Source organism: Bos taurus, chromosome 14 (genome assembly GCF_002263795.3).
Source record: "Bos taurus isolate L1 Dominette 01449 registration number 42190680 breed Hereford chromosome 14, ARS-UCD2.0, whole genome shotgun sequence".
Taxonomy (NCBI): Eukaryota; Metazoa; Chordata; class Mammalia; order Artiodactyla; family Bovidae; genus Bos; species Bos taurus.
In genome coordinates, this window is record NC_037341.1 from 56,000,679 (window position 1) to 56,024,896 (window position 24,218).

A 24,218-nucleotide genomic window follows, 5' to 3' on the forward strand; every position below is an offset into this window, starting at 1 on the left:
CTGTCTTTGTGCCAGTACCATACTGTCTTGATAACTGTGGCTTTGTAGTAGAGCCTGATTCATCGCAGCACTGTTTATAATAGCCAGGACATGGAAGCAACCTAGATGTCCATCAGCAGATGAATGGATAAAAAAGCTATGGTACATATACACAATGGAGTATTACTCAGCCATTAAAAAGAATACATTTGAATCAGTTCTAATGAGGTGGATGAAACTGGAGCCTATTATACACAGTGAAGTAAGCCAGAAGGAAAAACATAAATACAGTATACTAATGCATATATATGGAATTTAGAAAGATGGTAACAATAACCCGGTGTACGAGACAGCAAAAGAGACACTGATGTATATAACAGTCTTATGGACTCTGTGGGAGAGGGAGAGGGTAGGAAGATTTGGGAGAATGATATTGAAACATGTAAAATATCATGTAAGAAACGAGTTGCCAGTCCAGGTTCGATACACGATACTGGATGCTTGGGGCTAGTGCACTGGGACGACCCAGAGGGATGGTATGGGGAGGGAGGAGGGAGGAGGGTTCAGGATGGGGAACACATGTATACCTGTGGCAGATTCATTTTGATATTTGGCAAAACTAATACAATTATGTAAAGTTTAAAAATAAAATAAAATTAAAAAAAAAAAAAGCATCAATTCTTCGGCGCTCAGCTTTCTTTATAGTCCAACTCTCACATCCATACCTGACTACTGGAAAAACCAGAGCTTTGACTATACGGACCTTTGTCAGCAAAGTAATGTATCTGTGTTTTAATATGCTTTTTAGGTTGTTCATAACCTTTTTTCCAAGGAGCAAGAGTCTTTTAATTTCATGGCTGCAATCACCATCTGCAGTGATTTTGGAGCCCAAGAACATAAAGTCTGTCACTGTTTCCACTGTTTCCCCATCTATTTGTCATAAAGTGATGGAACCGGATACCATGATCTTAGTTTCCTAAATGCTGAGCTTTAAGCCAACTTTTTCACTCTCCACTTTCACTTTCATCAAGAGGATCTTTATTTCCTCTTCACTTTCTGCCATAAGGGTGGTGTCATCTGCATATCTGAGGTTACCGATATTTCTCCCAGCGTTGATTCCAGCTTGTGCTTCATCCAGCCCAGCTTTTCTCATGATGTACTTTGCGTATAAGTCAAATAAGCAGGGTGACAATATACAGCCTTGAAGTTTTCCTTTCCTTATCTTGAACCAGTCTGTTGTTCCATGTCCAGTTCTAACTGTTGCTTCCTGACCAGCATACAGGTTTCTCAAGAGGCAGGTCAGGTGGTCTGGTAGTCCCCTCTCCTTAAAAATTTTCCAGAGTTTGTTGTGATTCACACAGTCAAAGGCTTTGGCATAGTCAATAAAGCAGAAGTTGACGTTTTTCTGGAACTCTCTTGCTTTTTTGATGATCCAAGGGATGTTGGCAATTTGATCTCTGCTTCCTCTGCCTTTTCTAAATCCAGCTTCAACATCTGGAAGTTCACGGTTCACATACTGCTGAAGCCTGGCTTCAGAGAATTTTGAAGAGAATTTTGGAGAATTTTGAGCATTACTTTACTAGAGTGTGAGATGAGTGCAATTGTGTGGTAGTTTGAGCATTCTTTGGCATTGCCTTTCTTTAGGATTGGAATGAAAACGGACCTTTTCCATTCCTGTGGTCAATGCTGAGTTTTCCCAATTTGCTGGCATATTGAGTGCTGCACTTTCAGAGCTTCATCTTTTAGGATCTAAAATAGCTCCACTGGAATTCCATCACCTCCACTAGCTTTGTTTATAGTGATGCTTCCTAAGGCCCATTTGATTTCACATTCCAGGATGTCTGGCTCTAGGTGAGTGATCACACCATTGTGATTATCTGGGTTGTGAAGATCTTTTTTGTATAATTCTTCTGTGTATTCTTGCCACCTATTCTTAATATCTTCTGCTTCTGTTAGGTCCATACCGTTTCTGTCCTTTATTGTGCCAATCTTTGCATAAAAAAGTTCCCTTGGTATCTCTAATTTTCTTGAAGAGATCTCTAGTCTTTCCCATTCTGTTGTTTTCCTCTATTTCTTTGCATTGATCACTCAGGAAGGCTTTCTTATCTCTCCTTGCTATTCCTTGGAACTCTGCACTCAAATGGGTATATCTTTCCTTTTTTCCTTTGCCTTTTGCTTCTCTTCTATTCACAGATATTTGTAAGGCCTCCTCAGACAACCATTTTGCCTTTTTGCATTTCTTTTCCTTGGGGATGGTCTTGATCCCTGCCTCCTGTACAATGTCATGAACCTCCATCCATAGTTCTTCAGGCACTCTGTCTGTACTGTTTAATGTAAGTAAAGTCTTCCCCTACCAGACTTTATTAGTTCTAGGTCTTATATGGCTTTGTTTTTCTCCCTTAATGTCTACCACAGTGCTTTCTATGGATATGGTAACAGAAATACTGTCTTTATTTTTAGTAACACCAACCCTTTGGTGGCTCCTGACAGATATTCAAATAAATATTTCTAGAAGGACAGAAGGGACTGAGAGAAGATTAGATAAAAATAACATTTGATGAAAGAATAATACATCTAACAAAGCTGAATTCAGTCACTTTGTTCTAAAATGTTTACCTAACAACCAAATGATTTAGTTACTACCCCCTCAGATAATCTATGAGGGGAGCCAAGTCATAAAACATGGTAAGTACTACAAAGACAGGATAATATTTAGTTACATATTGTCTTAGACCCTGTAGTGAAGTAATTTCTTTAAAATATGTCCAACTTAAACTGACACAGAAATATTTGACTTCTAATTCTAAAAAATACATTACAAACTACCGATTTTTAAACTAGCATGAGAAAATTACATGAAACAAGTTTTTCAGAAATCTGGTATCATATTTTCAATATATGCCTGCAAAAAAAAAAATGAATACCTTTAAAACTGGTGAAATCTTACAGCTCAAATAAGTACATGAGAAAATCTTCAGGGAATGAAAAATGGTGCTTTTTATAAGGGATTATTTTATTAAAACAGAGAGCAACGTATTAGGATAAATAAAATTAAAAGATTATTAAATTTTTTCAATTTCAACTTTTTAGATATTTGGAATATCTAAATTAACTGCTTTTTAATAACACATAGGCTTGCAGCTGTCAAAACTTCTCTCTGAATTTCTATATTCTGAGAATCCTTACCATTTAAATATCTACATAACACCTAGGAAGTTACCAGAGAAAATTTCCCTAGGGTGGGATTATATTAAAAGAAATAATCTAAGCCATTATACCAATAAACTAAAATGTTCTCAATATTAAAAAAAAATTTTTTTCACCAGGATATTTTTATAACAGGTCATACTACCAAAAAGCCTTTCATTAATTAATTCCATACATTAATTACTGAGATGACATCTTTCATTCTTCAATAAGAGAACTAAAATATAACTACCCAAACAAGACAAGTTAGTATTTAATAAACTTGAAAATATTACAGAAACTATAAGTTCTGACAAGTGTTTGTTCTTATAAGCACATAAAATTTATTCTATCTAAATTTCAACTAGCTGCTTTCTAATAAGAGATCTTGTAAGTCAGATTTAACTGAAGAGTTAAAACCTACTTTTTTTCAAGTGACCCATCATGAGATATTTCAAATAACAAAATAAAATGTTTCCATGTGTATTTTTCCATTATTTCTAAAATAATTTCACTTCTTAACACAGAATTAACTGATCTTTAGGACAACCAGCTAACTTACAGTGTTAGTTGGGTCTTCTTGTAAAATTCGATCATATAGCTGAATAGCATCATCGTATCTATTTAAAAAGAAAAAGAAATATTAAGAATCATTACCTTAAAATTTAATGACAAATAGTAAATACAGAAAAGATTAACCTGGGAAGACTTTATATGTATTTACAATTACTACTAAGCATCTTCTGATCTTCACATAACAGTAAGTTTGATACAATGTCATTTTCTAAGCAAAAAAAAAAAAATCGTAAATAAAATATTTATAGAAAAACTTACTTCAAAAACATACTGATTCGACTTGGTCTAAATACAAAGGTAAAAACTACAGCTCAAAGAGATACCTCTGTGGTCCTAGTTACACCTAGAATTACAGCAAATAAATTATTTTTTAAGTTTAATTTTAACAAATATTTTCACAAGGAAATGATCTAAGTATTTTCTAAGTCATGTCTGATTCTTTCGTGACCCCATGGACTGTAGACTGCCAGGCTCCTCTGTCCATGGGATTTCCCAGTCAAGAATATTGGAGTGGGTTGCCATTTCCTTCTGCAGGGGATCTTCCCAACCCAAGGATCACACTAATGCTTCACAGGGGGATTCTTTACTACTGAGCCACCTGAGAAGCCCCAATCTAAGTGTTAATTCTCCTCTAATAAATATTTATGAGAGTTTTTCTTAGTTGAGCTGGTAAAGTTCAATTCATTAAGCACCTATTAAGGAATTCCCTGGTGGCTCAGTCGGTAAAGAATCTGCCTGCTGTGCAGAAGACCTGGGTTGGATCCCTGGGTGGGGAAGATCCCCTGGAGAAGGAAATGGCAACCCACTCTGGTCTTGCCTGGAAAATCCCACACACATGGACAGAGGAGCCCGGTGGGCTATAGCCAATGGGATCGCAAGATTGGACATGATTTAGTGACTAAACCAAGTATGTACACATAATATACTCTGCTGGGTTACAACCTCATATCAGTTCAGTTCAGTTCAGTCATTCAGTCATTTCCAACTCTTTGCGACCCCATGGGCTGCAGCATGCCAGACTTCCCTGTCCATCACCAACTCCTGAAGATTGATCAAACTCATGCCCATCAAGTCACTGATGCCATCCAACCATCTCATCCTCTGTTGTCCCCTTCTCCTGCCTTCAGTCTTTCCCAGGATCAGGGTCTTTTCCAATGAGTCAGTTCTTCACATTAGGTGGCCTAAGTATTGGAGCTTCAGCTTCAGCATCAGTCTTTCCAATGAATATTTAGGACTGATATCTTTTAAGATTGACTGGTTTGATCTCCTTGCAGTCTAGGGACTCTCAAGAGTCTTTTCCAACACCATAGTTCACAATCTCACATGGGAAACAAATTTATCAAATGAAAAAATAATCAAATATGACAGGATAAAACTAAGAAGCCAAGATTAACATTGTATGATAGTGAATGAAAAGGAGTGATACATCATATACCACATAAAGCACTTTATCTAACAATACACTCCTATATATGGTAATCTTATTTGGAGTACAAGGATATAGCTAAGTGATTCTGAAATTCCTTCTTAATCATATCCATAATCCCCAACTCCCTTCCAATCAATTTCTTCACTTCCAAATAGAGATCTTTAGAGAAAGCAAAAATCTATGTTTAAAAATTTTATAGCAGTGTTTATAAAACTAGGGACAGAAGATATACTCTTGTGATCTATTCTTAAGGTCTCTATGATAATTTTTTAAGTTTTTCTCTTAATGATACTCAAGACATAGAATATTCTATATCATCACATGACACGTCCTTTAATCGAACATTGCCCCACAATTTTAATGATCAAGCCTGTATTTGTCATTACAGTCATGCCAACAGATAAGAATATTTTAACTAATGGTAGCAGACTACTGAGAAAATTAAAAGCAGACTTAATTTGTAAATATGATTATACCATGCAAAGGCCAAACAGCATCACTACATCCTAAGTTAATCAGAGTTAGCAATAGCTTAGAAAAAGAATATCACTTTGGAAATCAAATACATGATAATATTTGATAATAGGTATGCTAGCCTCACAAGAATCTGCAACTACAGAAACAGAAAATAAAATCATTAAATAATAATAAAACAAAACAATAAAGTATATAAACAAGGGCAAAAATTAATGCTAAAAAGCACTGGTTCTCACAAGACAAAGTACATGAGAATCACCTGGGGATCTTTTCCCAGGTATATAACCTTTGGGAAACATACTGGAAATGACAGAGGAAAATAGGAAACCATTCATTTCATTAATACAATGATACTAATAATCTGAATTCTTAGGATTTTCTAGTCTTTTTGGTATTTTATTAGAAAACTTACATTGTCTTTACAGTTTGAAAACTATATACATAAGGCATTAAGATGTTCAAGCTGGTTTTAGAAAAGGCAGAGGAACCAGAGATCAAATTGCCAACAACTGCTGGATCATCGAAAAGCAAAAGAGTTCCAGAAAAACATCTATTTCTGCTTTCTTAACTATGCCAAAGCCTTTGACTGTGTGGATCACAAAAAACTGTGGAAAATTCTGAAAGAGATGGGAATACCAGACCACCTGACCTGCCTCTTGAGAAACCTGTATGCAGGTCAGCAAGCAACAGTTAGAACTGGACCTGGAACAACAGACTGGTTCCAAACAGGAAAAGGAGTGCGTCAAGGCTGTATATTGTCACCCTGCTTATTTAACTTATATGCAGAGTGCATCATGAGAAACGCTGGACTGGATGAAGCACAAGCTGGAATCAAGATTGCCGGAAGAAATATCAATAACCTCAGATATGCAGATGACACCACCCTTATGGCAGAAAGTGAAGAGGAACTCAAAAGCCTCTTGATGAAAGTGAAAGAGGAGAGTGAAAAAGTTGGCTTAAAGCTCAACATTCAGAAAACGAAGATCATGGCATCTGGTCCCATCACTTCATGGGAAATAGATAGGGAAACAGTGGAAACAGTGTCAGACTTTATTTTTTTGGGCCCCAAAATCACTGCAGATGGTGACTGCAGCCATGAAATTAAAAGACACTTACTCCTTGGAAGAAAAGTTATGACCAACCTAGATAGCATATTCAAAAGCAGAGACATTACTTTGCCAACAAAGGTCCATCTAGTCAAGGATATGGTTTTTCCAGTGGTCACGTATGGATGTGAGAGTTGGACTGTGAAGAAGGCTGAGCGCCAAAGAATTGATGCTTTTGAACTGTGGTGTTGGAAAAGACTCTTGAGAGTCCCTTGGACTGCAAGGAGATCCAACCAGTCCATTCTGAAGGAGATCAGCCCTGGGATTTCTTTGGAGGGAATGATGCTAAAGCTGAAACTCCAGTACTTTGGCCACCTCATGTGAAGAGTTGACTCATTGGAAAAGACTTTGATGCTGGGAGGGATTGGGGGCAGGAGGAAAACGGGACGACAGAGGATGAGATGGCTGGATGGCACCACTGACTCGATGGGCATGAGTCTGAGTGAACTCCAGGAGTTGGTGATGGACAGGGAGGCCTGGCGTGCTGTGATTCATGGTGTTGCAAAGAGTTGGACATGACTGAGCGACTGAACTGAACTGAACCTGCAATACTATTTTATTTGATTCATCCATGCCCTTTGCTTAGAAGATCCAAAGATAGTAAAATACACATAGATAAAACAGATAAGCCAAAAGCAAAGGAATAAAAGGGTTAAGAAAAACTGTATCAATAAATCTTGCAAGAAAAAAATACAAGTGAAATACAAGTAAACCCTGTCTCACCTAAAGCACCAAGTTATAAAGGTAAGAAACAACAATCTGACTATAAAATGAATATAAAAACTTAAGAGACTCAGAACAGACAAAATAAGCTTTAAAAAAAAAAGGACAAAGTTGAAGGACACACTTTCCAATTTTAGAACTACTACAAAGCTACAATATAATTATTGGATTCAATACAGTGTGGTATATAATAAACATATATATTGATGGAACAGAACTCAAAGCCCAGAAATAAACAATCACATAATTAACACTCAACTGATGTAATTGCCCAAGACAATTCAATGGGGAATGTAGTTTTTTCTGGTGCTAGGACAACCAGATATCTACAAAAGAAAGAATAAAGTTGGCATCTGCTTCATATCATAAAAAATATTAACTCAAAATGTGTCAATGATCACAACGTAAAAACCCAAACTATAAAACACTTAGAAGAAAATAGGTATAATTTTTGTGACCTTGAATTAGACAATGGTTTCTAGAAATAACACCCAAATGATAAGCAACAAAAGAAAAAGTGAACTTAACTTTTAAAAAATCAAAACATTTTGTAATCAAAGGACATCACTGAACAAGTGACAGACAAGCCATGTAATGCAAGAAAATTTTTGCAAATCAAATATATGTGATAAAAGACCTGTATCTAGACTATATATAAAGAACTCTTACAACTAAATAATAAAAAGACATAAATTAATCCAATTTAAAAACAGAAAATGTGAACAGACATTTCTCCAAAGAACATATATAAATGTCCAACAACTGCATGAAAAGATACTCAGATTTCTGGTTCCTGGTCTGGCACATAAAGACTGGAAATCATCACTCCTATACTCACAAGAAAAAGCTAAACATAATAAACCAACTACTCTTAGATCCATCAGACAACTAAACTTACAGGGAAAGCCACTGCATCCACAACTGCCAGACAGGTGAAGACAATTAACGCTTATGCCATCAAAAGCTGTTACAACTAACAAATTCAGTGAAATTGCAGGATACAAAATCAATATACAAAAATCTGTTGTTTCAATACACTAATAATCTTATCGGAAAGAGAAATTAAGAAAACAATCCCATTTATAACTGCATAAAAATGAATAAAATACCTAGAAATAATTTAATCAGAATTGAAAGCCCTATATATTGCAAATTTAAGATACTGATGAAAGAAACTGATGCAAATAAATGAGGCACAAATAAATGAGATGATATCTCATGCTCAAGAATTGGAAAAATTAATATTGGTAAAATATCCACAGTACCCAAAGAAATCTATAGATTCTGTGCAATTCTTAAGATTCCAATGGCATTTCACAAAGAAATAGAACAAAACAATCCTAAAATTTGTATAGAATCACAAAAGATCTCAAATAGCCAAAGCAATCATGAGGAAGAAAAACAAAGATGAAGGGATCAAGCTCTCTGATTTCAGACTACATTACAAAACTATAGTAATCAAAACAATATGGTACTGACAAACAGACACATAGATCAATGGGACAGAACAGAGAGCCCACACATATATGGTCAATTAGTTTACAACAAAGGAGCTAAGAATATAAAATAGGAAAAAAACACTCTCTTCAATAAATGATGTTGGAAAACTAGACAGCTGAGTGAAACTGGATCTCTGTCTTTATACCACATAGAAAAACTCAAACTGGATTAAAGAGCTGAACAGAAGATCCAAAACCATAAACCCCCAGAAGAAAACATAAATAGTAAGCTCCCTGACATCAGTATTGGTGATTTTTTGAATTTTACACAAAAAGCAAAGTCAACAAAAGCAAAAATAAACAAGTGGGACTACATCAAACTAAAAAGCTTCTGCACAGCAAAGGAAAACATCGACACAATGAAAAGGCAACCTATGGAATGGGAGAAAACATTTGCAAATCATATCTAATAAGAGGTTAATCGCCAAAATATTATAAGAACTTATATAATTCAACAGCAAAAAAAAAACAAGCAATCTAAGTAAAAAGGAGCACAGGAATTGAATATACATTTTCCTAAAGAAGACACACAAATACATGAAAAGGTACTCAACATCAGTAATCAGGGAAGTGAAAATTAAAATCACAATGTTATATCATCTCATACCTGTTAGAATGACTATTATCAAAAAGACAAAACATACCAAGTCTTGGCAAGGATGTGGAAAAAAGGGAACTGGACTGTAGACGGAATGTAAATTGACACAGTCACTATGGAAAACAATATAAAGGTTCCTCAAAAAATTAACATAGAACTACCATTTGATAAAGTCAATTCCAATTTAGGGTATTCACTCAAAGGAAATAAAATCACTAACTTGAAAAGATATCTGAAGCCCCATGTTCACTGAAGCATTATTTACACTAGCCAAGGCATGGAAATAACAGAAGTGTTTATCAACAGATAAATAGATAAAGAAGTTTGACCCCTGAACAATACAGAGATCAGGAAAGCCTACATCACAGTTGAAATTCCATAAGTAATACATAATAACTTAAACGTAGGTTTAAAAACCAAATCTCCATCAGGTTGAAATTCCGTATATATATATAACTTAGAATAGGCCCTCCATATACTTGGTCCTTCCTTATTCAAGATTCTACATACAGATTCAACAACTACAGACTGTGCAGCACTGTAATATTTACTATCAATAAAAAATTATGTGTTAAGTGGATCCACATGATTCAAACCCATGCTGTTCAAAGATTAACTGTATATATTAATACAATATAATATTAGCCATAAAAAGGAAAGAAATTCTGCCATTTATGACAACCTGGATGAACCTTAAGGGCGTTATGCTAAGTGTAGTAAGTCAAACCAAGAAAGATACTGTGTGATCTCACCTACATATAGAATCAAAGAGAACATGAACTCATAGATACATAGAACAGATTAGTGGTTGTCAGAGGAGGGGATGGGGAGTGGGAGAAATGGGTGAAGGTGGTCAAAAGGTACAAACTTCCAGTTATAAAATAAATTAAGTCTGGGACATAATACAACATGGTTTATTATAGCTAACAATACTGTGTTGTATAATTAAAAGTTGCTAACAGAGTAAATCTTAAACATTCTTATAAGAAAATAAAAATTTATAACTATGATGATGGATGTTCAACTTATTATGGTAATCATTTCACAATATACATATACATTTATCAAATAATGATGCTATACACCTGAAACTAATATAATGTTATATATCAATTACGGGCTTCCCTGGTGACTCAGCAGGTAAAGAATCTGCCTGCAATGCGGGAGACCTGTGTTCCATCCCTGGGTTGGGAAGATCCCCTGGAGGAGGGCATGGCAACCCACTCCAGATTCAAACATGACTGAGCATATTTTCCCCTTAGTCTTAGTCCCTATATAAATTATATCTCAATTAAAAAAAAAAAAAAAATATATATATATATATAATAGCTTCTATATTTTGAGTGCCTGTGAGGGTACTATACATATATCATTACTAATTCTCAAAACAACCCTGAAAAGCTGGTAATATTCTTGTTTTATAGAAGAATAAGACTGAAAAAACTTAAAGAAGTTAAATAATTTTCCAGGTCAATAGACAATAAATCCTTAGAAATAGGATATGAAGCCAGTTCTTACTCCAAAGCATGATCCCATTCCACAAGGCCAAAGATGATAAATGGATTCAAGTCATATGTCAAATTCTATCTAAGAGTAATAACTTGGAGGATTGATGCTGAGAAGTACTCTGACACTGTTCTGAAGCTGAGTAGCAAAAGATCTTGCATAATTAATGATGCTGCCACTGGTGCAGGAGGACCTAAATTTAAGACCCCATGTTTGCCATTTGAAAACAGGATCACACTATTTGTAAGATTCAGTTACCTCTCCATGGCTTCAAATCTCATGCCCGTTAGTCTCTTGACTCTGTGACTTCCAGGGAACTGTCTTCTCAACTCCTGAAGACAAAACTAAAAAAGAAAAAAATTATAAAAAGACTTGACGGACAGTAATTACACTACATATACTAAATGATCTACAAGGAATGCCTTTCATAGTCTTCAGTGTATCTTCTTAAATAATTTCATTACTGAGATCTAATGACATAAATGAAATTAATCAGTAATGAAAAATGGAGTGAAAGAACAACTGTGAATTTATAGTGAGGACAATAGTGAGTTCTCAGAAACTAGTCAAACTCTTAACTAAGAAAATGAGATTATGGGATCCACTAATAACTCTTTGAATACTATCATATCACTCCTCCTTAAAAACTGCTTCCATAATGAATCAAGCCCATCTTAACTAACTACAACAGTTTACTGGCCTTTTCTTCCTAACAACTGCATAAGCAGTCTCTAGATAAAGATTAAGCTCTTTGGTAGTACACTGAAGTCTCGATCAAATATTATTAACACTTTAATTTTGCCTTGTTCAAATAATATATTAATCAATCACCTTGTCACAATACTTGTCCTGATTTAAGGCCATAAAATACAGACACAGTATCAATGGAGTACCAATCTTCTTTTGGCAGATATTCATAATTCACCCATCAACTCAACTAAACAAATAATCAAATATTTATTGAGCATGAGGGATTATAAGAGTTTTAGAAATGTTAAGGATGATAAAAATGATCCTTTCTAGTGCCCCAAAACATGTGATTAAAAATGCATTTAACTAATGAACAGATTATTAATCATAAGAAAATAAGTTTTAATATTATTTGGCATATAGCTTCAAAGTCTGTGTCTGTAAACTCTATAATAAAAATATTCAAGTTAATTAAAACTGAAAATGATGTTCAATTAGTTCTCTAATATCATGCAAAACTCATAGTACTAGTTCAGTCAAGCTAACTGTGCTGAAATTCTGAACCATTAAAAAAATACTGTTACAAAAAAAGTTATCTACTCACTTGATCTCCTACTTTATCAAATGGCATTTTGCTATACAAAAAATAATTTCAAAATCTTCTGCAAAAAATAAGCTGCCACCTCTTTGGTATTCAAAAGACTATGCCTCATAGGTTTTAAAGGTAATACAAAGCTTTTGTGGAATATTTTTTATCATGGGCAACTCCACCAGAATAAATGTACTGCTAACATAAATTACAATGAAAAGGACAATGCCCATTAGACTTGTATATGTTATCCAGGTATTTCTACTCTCTGGTACTGTTTTTTTGTATTTCTTCTTGGCTTATGAGGAAGCAGCATGAAGGAGCACTAAAGAGGTCAGGATTACAAAACAGAAACCACTGCTTCCTGATTTATACAATCAATATAGTGATACTATGAAACAAGTCAAATTAAGAAATAATTATATAGATCAAATAAAGCATGCAAAATAAAAATAAAAATGATGTAAATCATTTAGAATAATGCCTAGCATATGAGTGTTTAAAAATATAGCTATTATTTTTCTTTAAAATTGATTAAAATTAAATTACAACTTACTTTCATAATGCATCAGGCCTCACTTAAATACCCCATGGAAAAGAAATGCAAAAAAGCAAAATGGCTGTCTGGGGAGGACTTACAAATAGCTGTGAAAAGAAGAGAAGCGAAAACCAAAGGAGAAAAGGAAAGATATAAACATCTGAATGCAGAGTTCCAAAGAATATCAAGAAGAGATAAGAAAGCCTTCTTCAGCGATCAATGCAAAGAAATAGAGGAAAACAACAGAATGGGAAAGACTAGAGAGCTCTTCAAGAAAATCAGAGATACCAAAGGAACATTTCATGCAAAGATGGGCTCGATAAAGGAGAGAAACGGTATGGACCTAACAGAAGCAGAAGATATTAAGAAGAGATGGCAAGAATACACAGAAGAATTGTACAAAAAAGATCTTCATGACCCAGATGATCACGATGGTGTGATCACTCACCTAGAGCCAGACATCCTGGAATGTGAAGTCAAGTGAGCCTTAGAAAGCATCACTACGAACAAAGCTAGTGGAGGTGAGAGAATTCCAGTTGAGCTATTCCAAATCCTGACAGATGATGCTGTGAAAGTGCTGCACACAATATGCCAGCAAATTTGGAAAACTCAGCAGTGGCCACAGGACTGGTAAAGGTCAGTTTTCATTCCAATCCCAAAGAAAGGTAATGCCAAAGAATGCTCAAACTACCGCACAATTGCACTCATCTCACACACTAGTAAAGTAATGCTCAAAATTCTCCAAGCCAGGCTTCAGCAATATGTGAACTGTGAACTTCCTGATGTTCAAGCTGGTTTTAGAAAAGGCAGAGGAACCAGAGATCAAACAGCCAACATCTGCTGGATCATGGAAAAAGCCAGAGAGTTCCAGAAAAGCATCTATTTCTGCTTTATTGCGTATGCCAAAGCCTTTGACTGTGTGGATCACAAAAAACTGTGGAAAATTCTGAAAGAGACGGGAATACCAGACCACCTGACCTGCGTCTTGAGAAATCTGTATGCAGGTCAGGAAGCAACAGTAAGAACTGGACATGGAACAGACTGGTTCCAAATAGGAAAAGGAGTACATCAAGGCTGTATATTGTCACTCTACTTATTTAACTTATATGCAGAGTACATCATGAGAAATGCTGGACTGGAATAAGCACAAGCTGAAATCAAGATTGCCGGGAGAAATATCAATCACCTCAGATATGCAGATGATACCACCCTTATGGCAGAAAGTGAAGAGGAACTAAAAAGCCTCTTGATGAAAGTGAAAGTGGAGAGTGAAAAAGTTGGCTTAAAGCTCAACGTTCAGAAAATGAAGATCATGGCATCCGGTCCCATCACTTCATGGGAAATAGATGGGGAAACAGTGGAAACAGTGTCAGACTTTATTTTTCTGGGCTCCAAAATCACTGCAGATGGTGACTGTAGCCATGAAATTAAAGACGCTTACTCCTTGGAAGGAAAGTTATGACCAACCTAGATAGCATATTCAAAAGCAGAGACTACTTTGCCAACAAAGGTTCATCTAGTCAAGGCTATGGTTTTTCTGTGGTCATGTATGGATGTGAGAGTTGGACTGTGAAGAAGGCTGAGCGCCAAAGAATTGATGCTTTTGAACTGTGGTGTTGGAGAATACTCTTGAGAATCCCTTGGACTGCAAGGAGATCCAACCAGTCCATTCTGAAGATCAGCCCTGGGATTTCTTTGGAAGGAATGATGCTAAAGCTGAAACTCCAGTACTTTGGCCACCGCATGTGAAGAGTTGACTCATTGGAAAAGACTCTGATGCTGGGAGGGATTGGGGGCAGGAGGAGAAGGGGATGACAGAGGATGAGATGGCTGGATGGCATCACTGACTCGATGGACGTGAGCCTGAGTGAACTCCGGGAGTTGGTGAAGGACAGGGAGGCCTGGCGTGCTGCGATTCATGGGGTCGCAAAGAGTCGGACACGACTGGTCGACTGATCTGATCTGATCTGATGAGTATTTTAAGTCATGTTCTGTACATGTTGCTGCTGCTGCTACTAAGTCGCTTCAGTCGTGTCTGACTCTGTGGACCCATAGATGGCAGCCCACCAGGCTTCCCGTCCTTGGGATTCTCCAGGCAAGAACATTGGAGTAGGTTGCCATATCCTTTTCCAATGCATGAAAGTGAAAAGTGTAAGTGAAGTCGCTCAGTTGTGTCCGACTCTAGTGACCCCATGGACTGCAGCCTACCAGGCTCCTCCATCCATGGGATTTTCAAGGCAAGAGTACTGGAGTGGGGTGCCATTGCCTTCTCCGTCTGTACATGTTAGGATTTTCTAATAATTTTAAGATATACATTTAAAATATCTCAAAACAACATTTAACGTTATATACAACATAAGCCATTTAACAACCCAAAAGACAAATCTGTTTTAAACTATATGTTTAACTCTATAATATAGTATAAACCACCTATTAAGTAAACTACCTTCACCAACTAATTTAACCTCTTCAGTGAAACTGGGATACTAAATATCTACTTTTCAGGATTGCTAAAAAGATATAAAAACATAATGTGTCCCAAAGTACCTAGTCCGTCCTACCAACTCAAGACTAGCACTAAAAAGCAGCTACAGAAAGCATTCACTACAAGCCACATACTGCTTATACATACTTTGTGAAGGAAATTAAATATAACATAAAATATACTCACCAATGCCAAGTCATCCCGACCATAGTCGAGGGCTGCAATCATCACCTGTTCATATATGATCCAAACTAAATACACAAACAGGAAAAAACTGAATTTAATATAAAAATCTCACAACAGAAATTAGATAATGAATTTTTCTTGCTTCTGATATTTTAAAGAACATTATTTACAACTGAAAAGTGATTTATTATATTACATCTGGAATTAAGGAAAAAGCATCCTGAAATTTTTAGCAATGCATAATATTTTAATATCTTACCAGGTTAAAAAAAAGTCATTATTTAATAACTTTCCTGTTTTAAAAGATTCATTGTGAAATACATTTTTGATCTGCCCAGGACTACAGCCTTGTGAGCTTTAAAACAAAAATGTCTATTTGATAGCTTCACTACTACCAATAATTATAAGTCCCTCTAAAAATAAAAGTTATCATTCAGACTTCCTGAGAAGTATTTTAAACATTAATAAATCATGGATTGATATTAAGGGCAGAAAAATCATAATGGCAGGATTAAAAAAAAAAACTAAACTGTAAATGAAACATGTGCTGAGCATGAACATAATAGATTTAAAAACTTACTATCATCTCCAAGCTTAGAAGCATATTCACTAATTAATTCCTCTCCAACTTCCACAATTTGCTCACTATTTCGTGAGTTTTCTTCTCTCCATTTTCTCATTTTATCTCGCATTTCTGAAAAAAATAAGCTTGCAATTATATATACAAATATTTGATTAATGTCAAACAAATTGACAAGATGAAATCAACTTTCACCTTGTGTAAAGAAAATACACTCACACTAATGTAAAATCTGTGGTGTCTCAAATTTCATAAAGTGGAAAATCAATTTAACAAGAGCAACAGATCCTTTAGAAGACTGAAAATGCAACTGATATTACAGCTATCTTTACTATATGGCATTGATCTGCTACAAAGATCCTCTATCCTTTCAGGCAACTATGGATCATGATTTTTTGAGGTTACAATGTTTGGAATTTGACAAAAGCTAAGGATTATTTTTTCAGAAAACTGAATAATATTACACACTGAACTCTCAAAAAATTCAAAGTGCTCCACTGACTCAAGAATATAAAATTTTCATAATAAGGGTATCATATTAGGCTATCAGCACTGAAGGAACATTTATCACAAAACTCCCTTAAAACATTACTACAACAGTCCATATAACATACAAAATACAAGTACATAAGGAAATCAACACAGAAAAATTAAGACAAAGGAAATTTTTGCTTATATATAAAGAATAAAACGAATAATAATAAAAATAAAAATATTTTTTTATAAAATATTTTTTTATAAAATTTTATAAAATTTTATAAAATTTTATAAAATTTTATAAAATTTTATAAAATTTTATAAAAAAATTTTTTATAAAATATTTTTATAAAAATAAAAAATTTTATAAAATTTTATAAAATTTTTTTATATTTTTTTTTATATTTTTTTATATTTTTTTTATTTTATTTTTTATTTTATATTTTTTATATTTTTTTTATTTTATTTTTTTATATATTTATATATTTATATATATAAATTATATTATATTTTTATATATTATTATATTATATATAATTATATTATATTATATTATAATTATATTATTATTATTATATATTATTATATATTATATATTATTATATATTATTATATTATATATATATATATATATATATATAATATATATATATTATATATATATATATATATATTATAATAATATATATATATATTATATATATATATATATATATAATATATATATTATATATATATATATAATATAATATATTATATATAATATATAATAATAATATTATATTATATTATAATTATATTATATATAATTATATTAATTATAAATTTTATATTTATATTTTTTTATTTTTTTATTTTATATTTTTTATATTTTTTTATAAAATATTTTTATAAAAATAAAAAATTTTATAAATTTTTATAAATTTTATAAAATTTTATAAAATTTTATAAAATTTTATAAAATTTTATAAAAAATTTTTTTATAAAATATTTTTATAAAAATAAAAAAAAAATAAAAATAAAAATAAAAATAAAAAGAATAAATAATAAAACGAAAATGTAAAGTAAGGTCAAAGGCACTAGCAAACAATGAAAGTTGAGAGAACAACTTTGCATGTTATAATACGATAGGGAACTCTGGAATTTCAAAGAACAGCATTATAACTGGGGGTGGGAGAGTACCTAATCAGAAAAAAAGATCCCTTTTTTATATAGTTAAGGTAGAATGAACTGTCCAATTCACCAGGTACATACATACTTTCTACTCTTACCTCTGAAAAATCTTACATATTCATATAAAGTTACCTTCTTCCTTCTACTGACACACATGTTGTATAGATTTAAATAGCTGATTTGAGTTGTTATTGAATGTTACTGAATACATGAGTTAAATTATCAATAACAATATGCTATTCTTCTAGAGAATAAATTAAAGAGAAACACGTGGGATTTTCACTACTTTTATATGTACAGTTCAAAGTCTACAAAAGAAAACACAAATAATCATAAGATGATAATAGACCCTACCTGAATTTACAAAAAAATGGTCTTATTAACAAGTGGAGACATTACTTTGCCAACAAAGGTCCCTCTAGTCAAAGCTATGGTTTTTCCAGTAGTCATGTATGGATGTGAGAGTTGGACTATAAAGAAAGCTGAGTGCCAAAGAATTGATGCTTTTGAACTGTGGTTTTGGAGAAGACTCTTGAGAGTCCCTTGCACTGCAAGGAGATCCAACCAGTCCATTCTAAAGGAAATCAGTCCTGTATATTCATTGGAAGGACTGATGCTGAAGCTAAAACTCCAATACTTTGGCCACCTGACGCAAAGAACCCATTCATTTGAAAAGACACTGATGCTGCGAAAGATTGAAGGCAGGAGGAAATGGGGACAACAGGAGATAGTTGGATGGCATCACCGACACGATGGACATGAGTTTGAGTGAACTCCGGGAGTTTGTGATGGACAGGGAGGCCTGGTGTGCTGCGATTCATGGGGTCGCAAAGAGTCGGACATGACTGAGCGACTGAACTGAACTGACTGAATGTGCTAAGGGACTGGGAAATTGCCCAACACACCTAGATTAGGGGGAGAGGGCAAAGGAAAGGAAAGCAGTTTCTACTGGACATTGCAAAATGGAGCTCAGGTTAATTCTTCATTTATATAACCCATTACAGGGGTGGGGAACATGTTTCTCTGTCAAAGACTTCTCCTAGAGACCCTGAGAAAAAAAAATCTGAAGCTTCAGTCACCAGAAGAGGAAAAATTAAGAGAGCAGGGTAAAATAGGGAAGAACAAACCTGACTCCATATTTGATCTGTTCCGTTTAGTTTAACCTTTGTATTCTATTGCTTTTTTTACAAGTTAAGAATGCTGCATAATGGGAACAGTGCCTGGCGCAAAGTACTGAAATATATGTTTAATATGTCATTTAGCATATAGACTAATACAGTAATTAGAGCTAGGTGTAGATGATTACCCACAGAAGACATTAAATCTTTTTCAAGCTCTTTGAAGCTGATGAAACCTCTGAACCAACTTTTTCCAGAAATATGTACATGTTTAAAAACATTCTTAGGAAAAAAAAAGAAAAAAAAAAAAAACATTCTTAGGGATGTTCAAGTGGGAGGGGCCATGGGTAAACCTATGGCTGTTTCATGTTGATATTTGGTAGAAACCAACCCTTCAATTAAAAACAAATACATTTAAAAAAATAAATAAAGAGAAAACACACACACACATTCAATTTTGCATATGATTTCAGGACATTCACAGACCACATAACATCTATGTCTGCATCAGTCAGGAGTCTATTGAACTCAGGATTCATCATCACCAATAACAAATTAATAAGAGGGCTAAGGAAAGGACTACTGAGGACATCAAAAATTAAGGAGCAAACGGATGTAGAGAATGCAGCAAAGTTCTGAAAAATAATAAGAGAGCCTAATGCTATTAAGAAACCAACAAAAGAATTGTTCAGAGGGAATGATCTGCAATGACAAATGTAATAGATGTACAAAACAGATACATTAGACTGGGCATTAGATCTCTCTAGAAATTTTACTGAACTAATAGAGTACTGAAACCAATTTGTGGTTGTTTGACTGAATAAAGAGAAGTAGAGACAGTGAGAATATACAACTAAAATCCCCTCATTTTCAATAAATTATTTTTTCAAATACTCATTCAATGCCAATTATAGGCCAGGCTTTGTGCTAGGCATCCTACCCATACTCTGCCCAAACCCCCTATTCTCAAGAGACCTGACTTGACTATACCCTCCTTCAACTCTCTTTCCCACCTGCAAATTCCTCTATATATTTAATAATAAACATCAGTAACTTTCAACTGGCTGAATAAATAAACCATATACCTACTTTTTTTTACAGAGCCCAATAAAGACTAAGAGTTTTAGTATATGTCTTTTATAAATATGTGATAAATTTTCCTATTACAAGAATCACACGAGTCTTTGAACTAACAATTTCCATTACTTAAATTAATGATGGTATTCAATGGAATTCTTAAAAGACACAGGTCAACTGACACTCCCTCCTGCAAAAAATTGAAACAAAAAACTATCCCTGAGGGTCCTCCCATCACCCTCTTGTTACCCTAAGTCTCTGAAAGAAAAATCTATAATATTCTTTTCCTATAAGTGCCCTAAAATACAATTTTAATTCTACTCATTAATTATAAATGAGCAAATGGTATACTGTTAAGTATACCATCTAAGATACTAAAAAAATCATTCCAACACTAAAAAAATTACTTTAGTCTTTCTTTGTGATGATTTGTTAACATTCTTATATATATGTATGTGTATATGTATAATTTAGCCACACCAGGTTAGTTGCATCATGCAGAATCTTCTTTTTTTTTTAAGTTGAGTATGCAGGATCTTTGGGGCTTTTTTTTTTTTCTTTTGGTTGTGGCTTGTGGAATCTTTAGATGCAGCATGCTCACCCTTAGATGAGGCTCATCAATAGTTCCCTGATCAGAGATCAAATCTGGATCCATGGCATTGGGATCACAGAGTCTTAGCCACCAGACCACCAGGGAAGTCCCTAATGTTCATTTTTAATCCTACTAATAATTCATTTAGTCAACAGATTACTGAATTCCTCCAGTATGTCACCCTCTAGAACAAGAAAGGCCTGGGCCTTCTCTTCATTCTAGGAGAGACAAAATTTTTAAATGTAACACAATTGGTAAGTATTTCAATAGTATGAGGATACATAGTTAAAAGACCAAGGGTAAATTTTGTTGCTTTTTTGTTGTCTTTTTCTTTTAAACTTTGGTATGGGGATAGGAATGGGAGGGGATGGGGAGTGGGGGCGGGAAGGGGGGCGGGAAGGCTCTCTGAAGTATGAATGTGACTTTTGAGCAGAATTCTAAGAAATCAGATAGAGTATAATAGGTAGAGTATAAGACTAGAAGAAGGAGGTAAGAACACTTTGATCAGAAGGAATAGCTTATGTCCAGTCTTAAGACAAGAGGAGCATGGCACATAGGGAATTCAACAAAAGCCAGCATGGCCAGATCAAAGAGTAATGGGGGAGAATGGAGTGAAGTGAAGTGAAGTCGCTCAGTCGTGTCCGACTCTTTGCGACCCCATGCACTGTAGCCCACCAGGCTCCTCAGTCCATGGGATTTTCCAGGAATGAATACTGGAGTGGGTTGCCATTTCCTTCTGCAGGGGATCTTCCTGACCCAGGGATCAAACCTGGGTCTCCTGCACTGTAGGCAGACACTTTACCATCCGAGCTACCAGAGAACTGGGAGAGTAGCTTAAGATAAAGCTGGAGACACAGGCAGGAGCCAGATCATTTTTTTTTTATGTTATTTAATAGTTTAAAAGCACTTCAACATATTTTTTCCCTTTTGTTCCTCAACAAACCTGTGAAGTAATTATTTACTCATCTAAGTAATTATGTCACTCATCTTTACAATATCCAGAGTGTAAGGTCTAAGCTACTCAGTTAAATCACCTCGACTGCATCTACTCGTTTCCTATGTGTCTACACATGATATTATCATCTAGGAAATTTATGTTGAACATACCTTCAAAATAGCACTTTCAAAAAAACCATGAACTATTTGAAACATTTTTTAAAAGCATTAAAAATAATAGCCACATAGCTACTGAAAAGAATATATCCTGACACAGCCTTTTAAAACTACGTTTTTACAAGTCTATCTTTCTCCACCAGATTATGAGCTCCCTAAAGGTAGGGACTGTGTGTTACTTAATTTGGTATCGTCAAGATCTAGCACTAAGAACATAATACTTCAATAGATTGCCCAGTACAGGTAGGAACACAGTGGTTCACAGTATGCTAGAGGCCACAAAACCAATAATAAATCACTTAATTAGTTGCAGAATAAAGGAATTTTGCCATTTAACATTATTGTTCACAACTTTCAATATTCGAGAGATTTACTAGACACTGAACAACCAATACAACTCTCAGTCCACATGTCATTAGGCGTTAATAAAATATTTTAAATAAATAACATCATTGAAATATCCCAACAAACAAGCTACTGAAGTCTACTGTGAAACGCTGGATATATAAACTTCAATTACACAAATTCCATGCCTTAGAGAAACTCAAGGTTCTTTTCTTAAGCATGCACTCCTCCCACTCAAGATTTTAAGGGAAAATCTCTTTCAGAATTGGTTCAAAGTTTGACTGCTTCAAAATTTAAAGCCAACTCCACCTCATTAAACGAGAACTTATTTCACCTTCAGAAAAGGAATTACTGGCAGGGAATAAGAAGCAAGTTGGGTCGTGTGTGTAAATTCGTCTTGAGGGGAGTGGGACAGGGGATCATTTTAAAAGGGGGGAAATCAGAAACCCAGTTTTGAAGAGAGAAGGGAATGTAAACTGGCAGGGGAAATAATCAGATATGTTTACGGGTTTTCCAAACACTTTACTACACAGAGTTGTTACCCCTTACAGAGTATTTGAAGGACCTTTACAGGCCCTGGATTTCTCGGCTGTAAAGACGCTTCAGCGGGCAGCTATCCCGCCTCCTCCGCGCCGCCCAGCAGCCACAGGAAAAGTGTGACAGCCGCAGATCCCGGTTGCCTTATAGATGAAGCTGCCCTTGGCCGCTGGGTGGGCGCAGTGGTAGGCCGGTTGGTCAGTCAGTCAGTCTACCGACCCAAGCGGTGAGGACCACTGCAGACTCCAGTCAGAGGCCGAACCAAGGAAGGGGTCAGCCTCCACCTCCACCTCCACCTCAGCCAACTACCTCAGCTATCACCCCAGCTCGGCCGGACTAGAGCCGAAGAGAGAACGGAGAATCCAGGTCTCCGAGGGCAGCAGGTACTCCCGAACCGCCTCCTGCGGCTTTCGGTCTCTCCGCGGCCACCCCGCCCGCAGTTACCTTCCCAAGTGACGTCGTACAGCTCTGACACCTTCGCCATCTTCTCAGAACCTGGAGGTGGCTGGGTGAGGGGGCGGGGAGACGTGGTCACGCGACACGATACCAAGCAGTGGCGAATTACGACACCAGTTCTCATTGGCCGAGGGAGCGAAGGGGGCGGGATCCGTTGCGCACGTGCACGCGGCTCTAACTTAGGGCAGTCGGGGAACTGGGCGGAGCGAGCTGGGCGGCGCGCGGCGCGCTGGGACTGTGAGGACACCTCGGCGGAGCCGCTGGAGCCGGCTTGGCTTGAGGTGTGTGTTTTACCATGACTTAACAAAAGCTGGGTTGTTTTCTTGGTTTTTGTTTTTGTTTTGTTTTTTTTTATGTATGCCATCCCCGGTTTTTCATTTTTTTCTACATGGGTGCTTCATTCTCTGCTCACTCCCTAATCAGTACCTTATTCTCTTCATGACCTGCTGCAGTGCAGCATTCTGCTCGAATCTCTCATCTGTGCCCAACTTTACTCCTTCAGTGAAGGGATTTGCCTTCGATTTCTTTTTTAATGTTCGGCAAAACTGATCCACTTCAAAAAATGTTCTTTAAATCTGTTTGAGGAACTAAGCAGGGTTCTGTGTTTGTACATTATGCCCCTGTGGCCGAGGACTTAATGTTTACACGAAGGGCATCGTGCCGCGCTAAACCCTTAGTTAACGCTCCCCGTGCTTCACTGTCTGCTTGCCACTCTAGTTTTGAAACTCCATAGAAGCAGTCGATATAATGATTATAAGGAAATATGAATGAATATACAAATCAAATGAGACCTTCACAGCCCCTGCACTTCGCTCCTCCTCTTTAATCGCATGGGGGAACCTCCAGGCTAATTGATTTCAGGAAACCTTTGAACCTGGAGCCGGGGGCGGGGGGGGAGGGGGTGGGAAATGTCTGCATTGGAAGCAAAATAATTGAGGGTCATAAGCGTATATTTGGGCTTCCCTGGTGACTCAGACCGTTAAAGAGTTTGCGTGCAATGCAAGAGACCCGGGTTGCAACCCTGGGTCAGGAAGATCCCCTGGAGAAGGGAATAGCAACCCACTCCAGTATTCTCGCCTGGAGAAGCCCATGGACAGAGGAGACTGGCAGGCAACAGCAACCCACTCCAATATTCTCGCCTGGAGAAGCCCATGGACAGAGGAGACTGGCAGGCAACAGTCCG

The 24,218-nt window shown here is 35.7% G+C and overlaps 1 protein-coding gene across 2 annotated transcripts in view; it reads right to left on the minus strand.

The window, feature by feature from the left end:
* Window positions 1–23,098, minus strand: part of EMC2 (ER membrane protein complex subunit 2) — a 52,898-nt gene extending 29,800 nt beyond the window's left edge. Inside the window, exons 1-5 of one of the 2 annotated variants that reach the window (XM_005215583.5) lie at window positions 23,024–23,098; window positions 16,148–16,261; window positions 15,568–15,632; window positions 11,338–11,423; window positions 3,728–3,785 (exon numbers count right to left, since the gene is read on the minus strand). In XM_005215583.5, the coding sequence (XP_005215640.3) occupies window positions 3,728–3,785; window positions 11,338–11,423; window positions 15,568–15,632; window positions 16,148–16,261; window positions 23,024–23,063 (363 nt within the window). In that variant the 5' untranslated portion in view covers window positions 23,064–23,098. The remainder of the gene's footprint in view (window positions 1–3,727; window positions 3,786–11,337; window positions 11,424–15,567; window positions 15,633–16,147; window positions 16,262–23,023) is intronic. The other variant, NM_001080327.1, reaches the window with a different exon arrangement.
* Window positions 23,099–24,218: the final 1,120 nt, after the last annotated feature.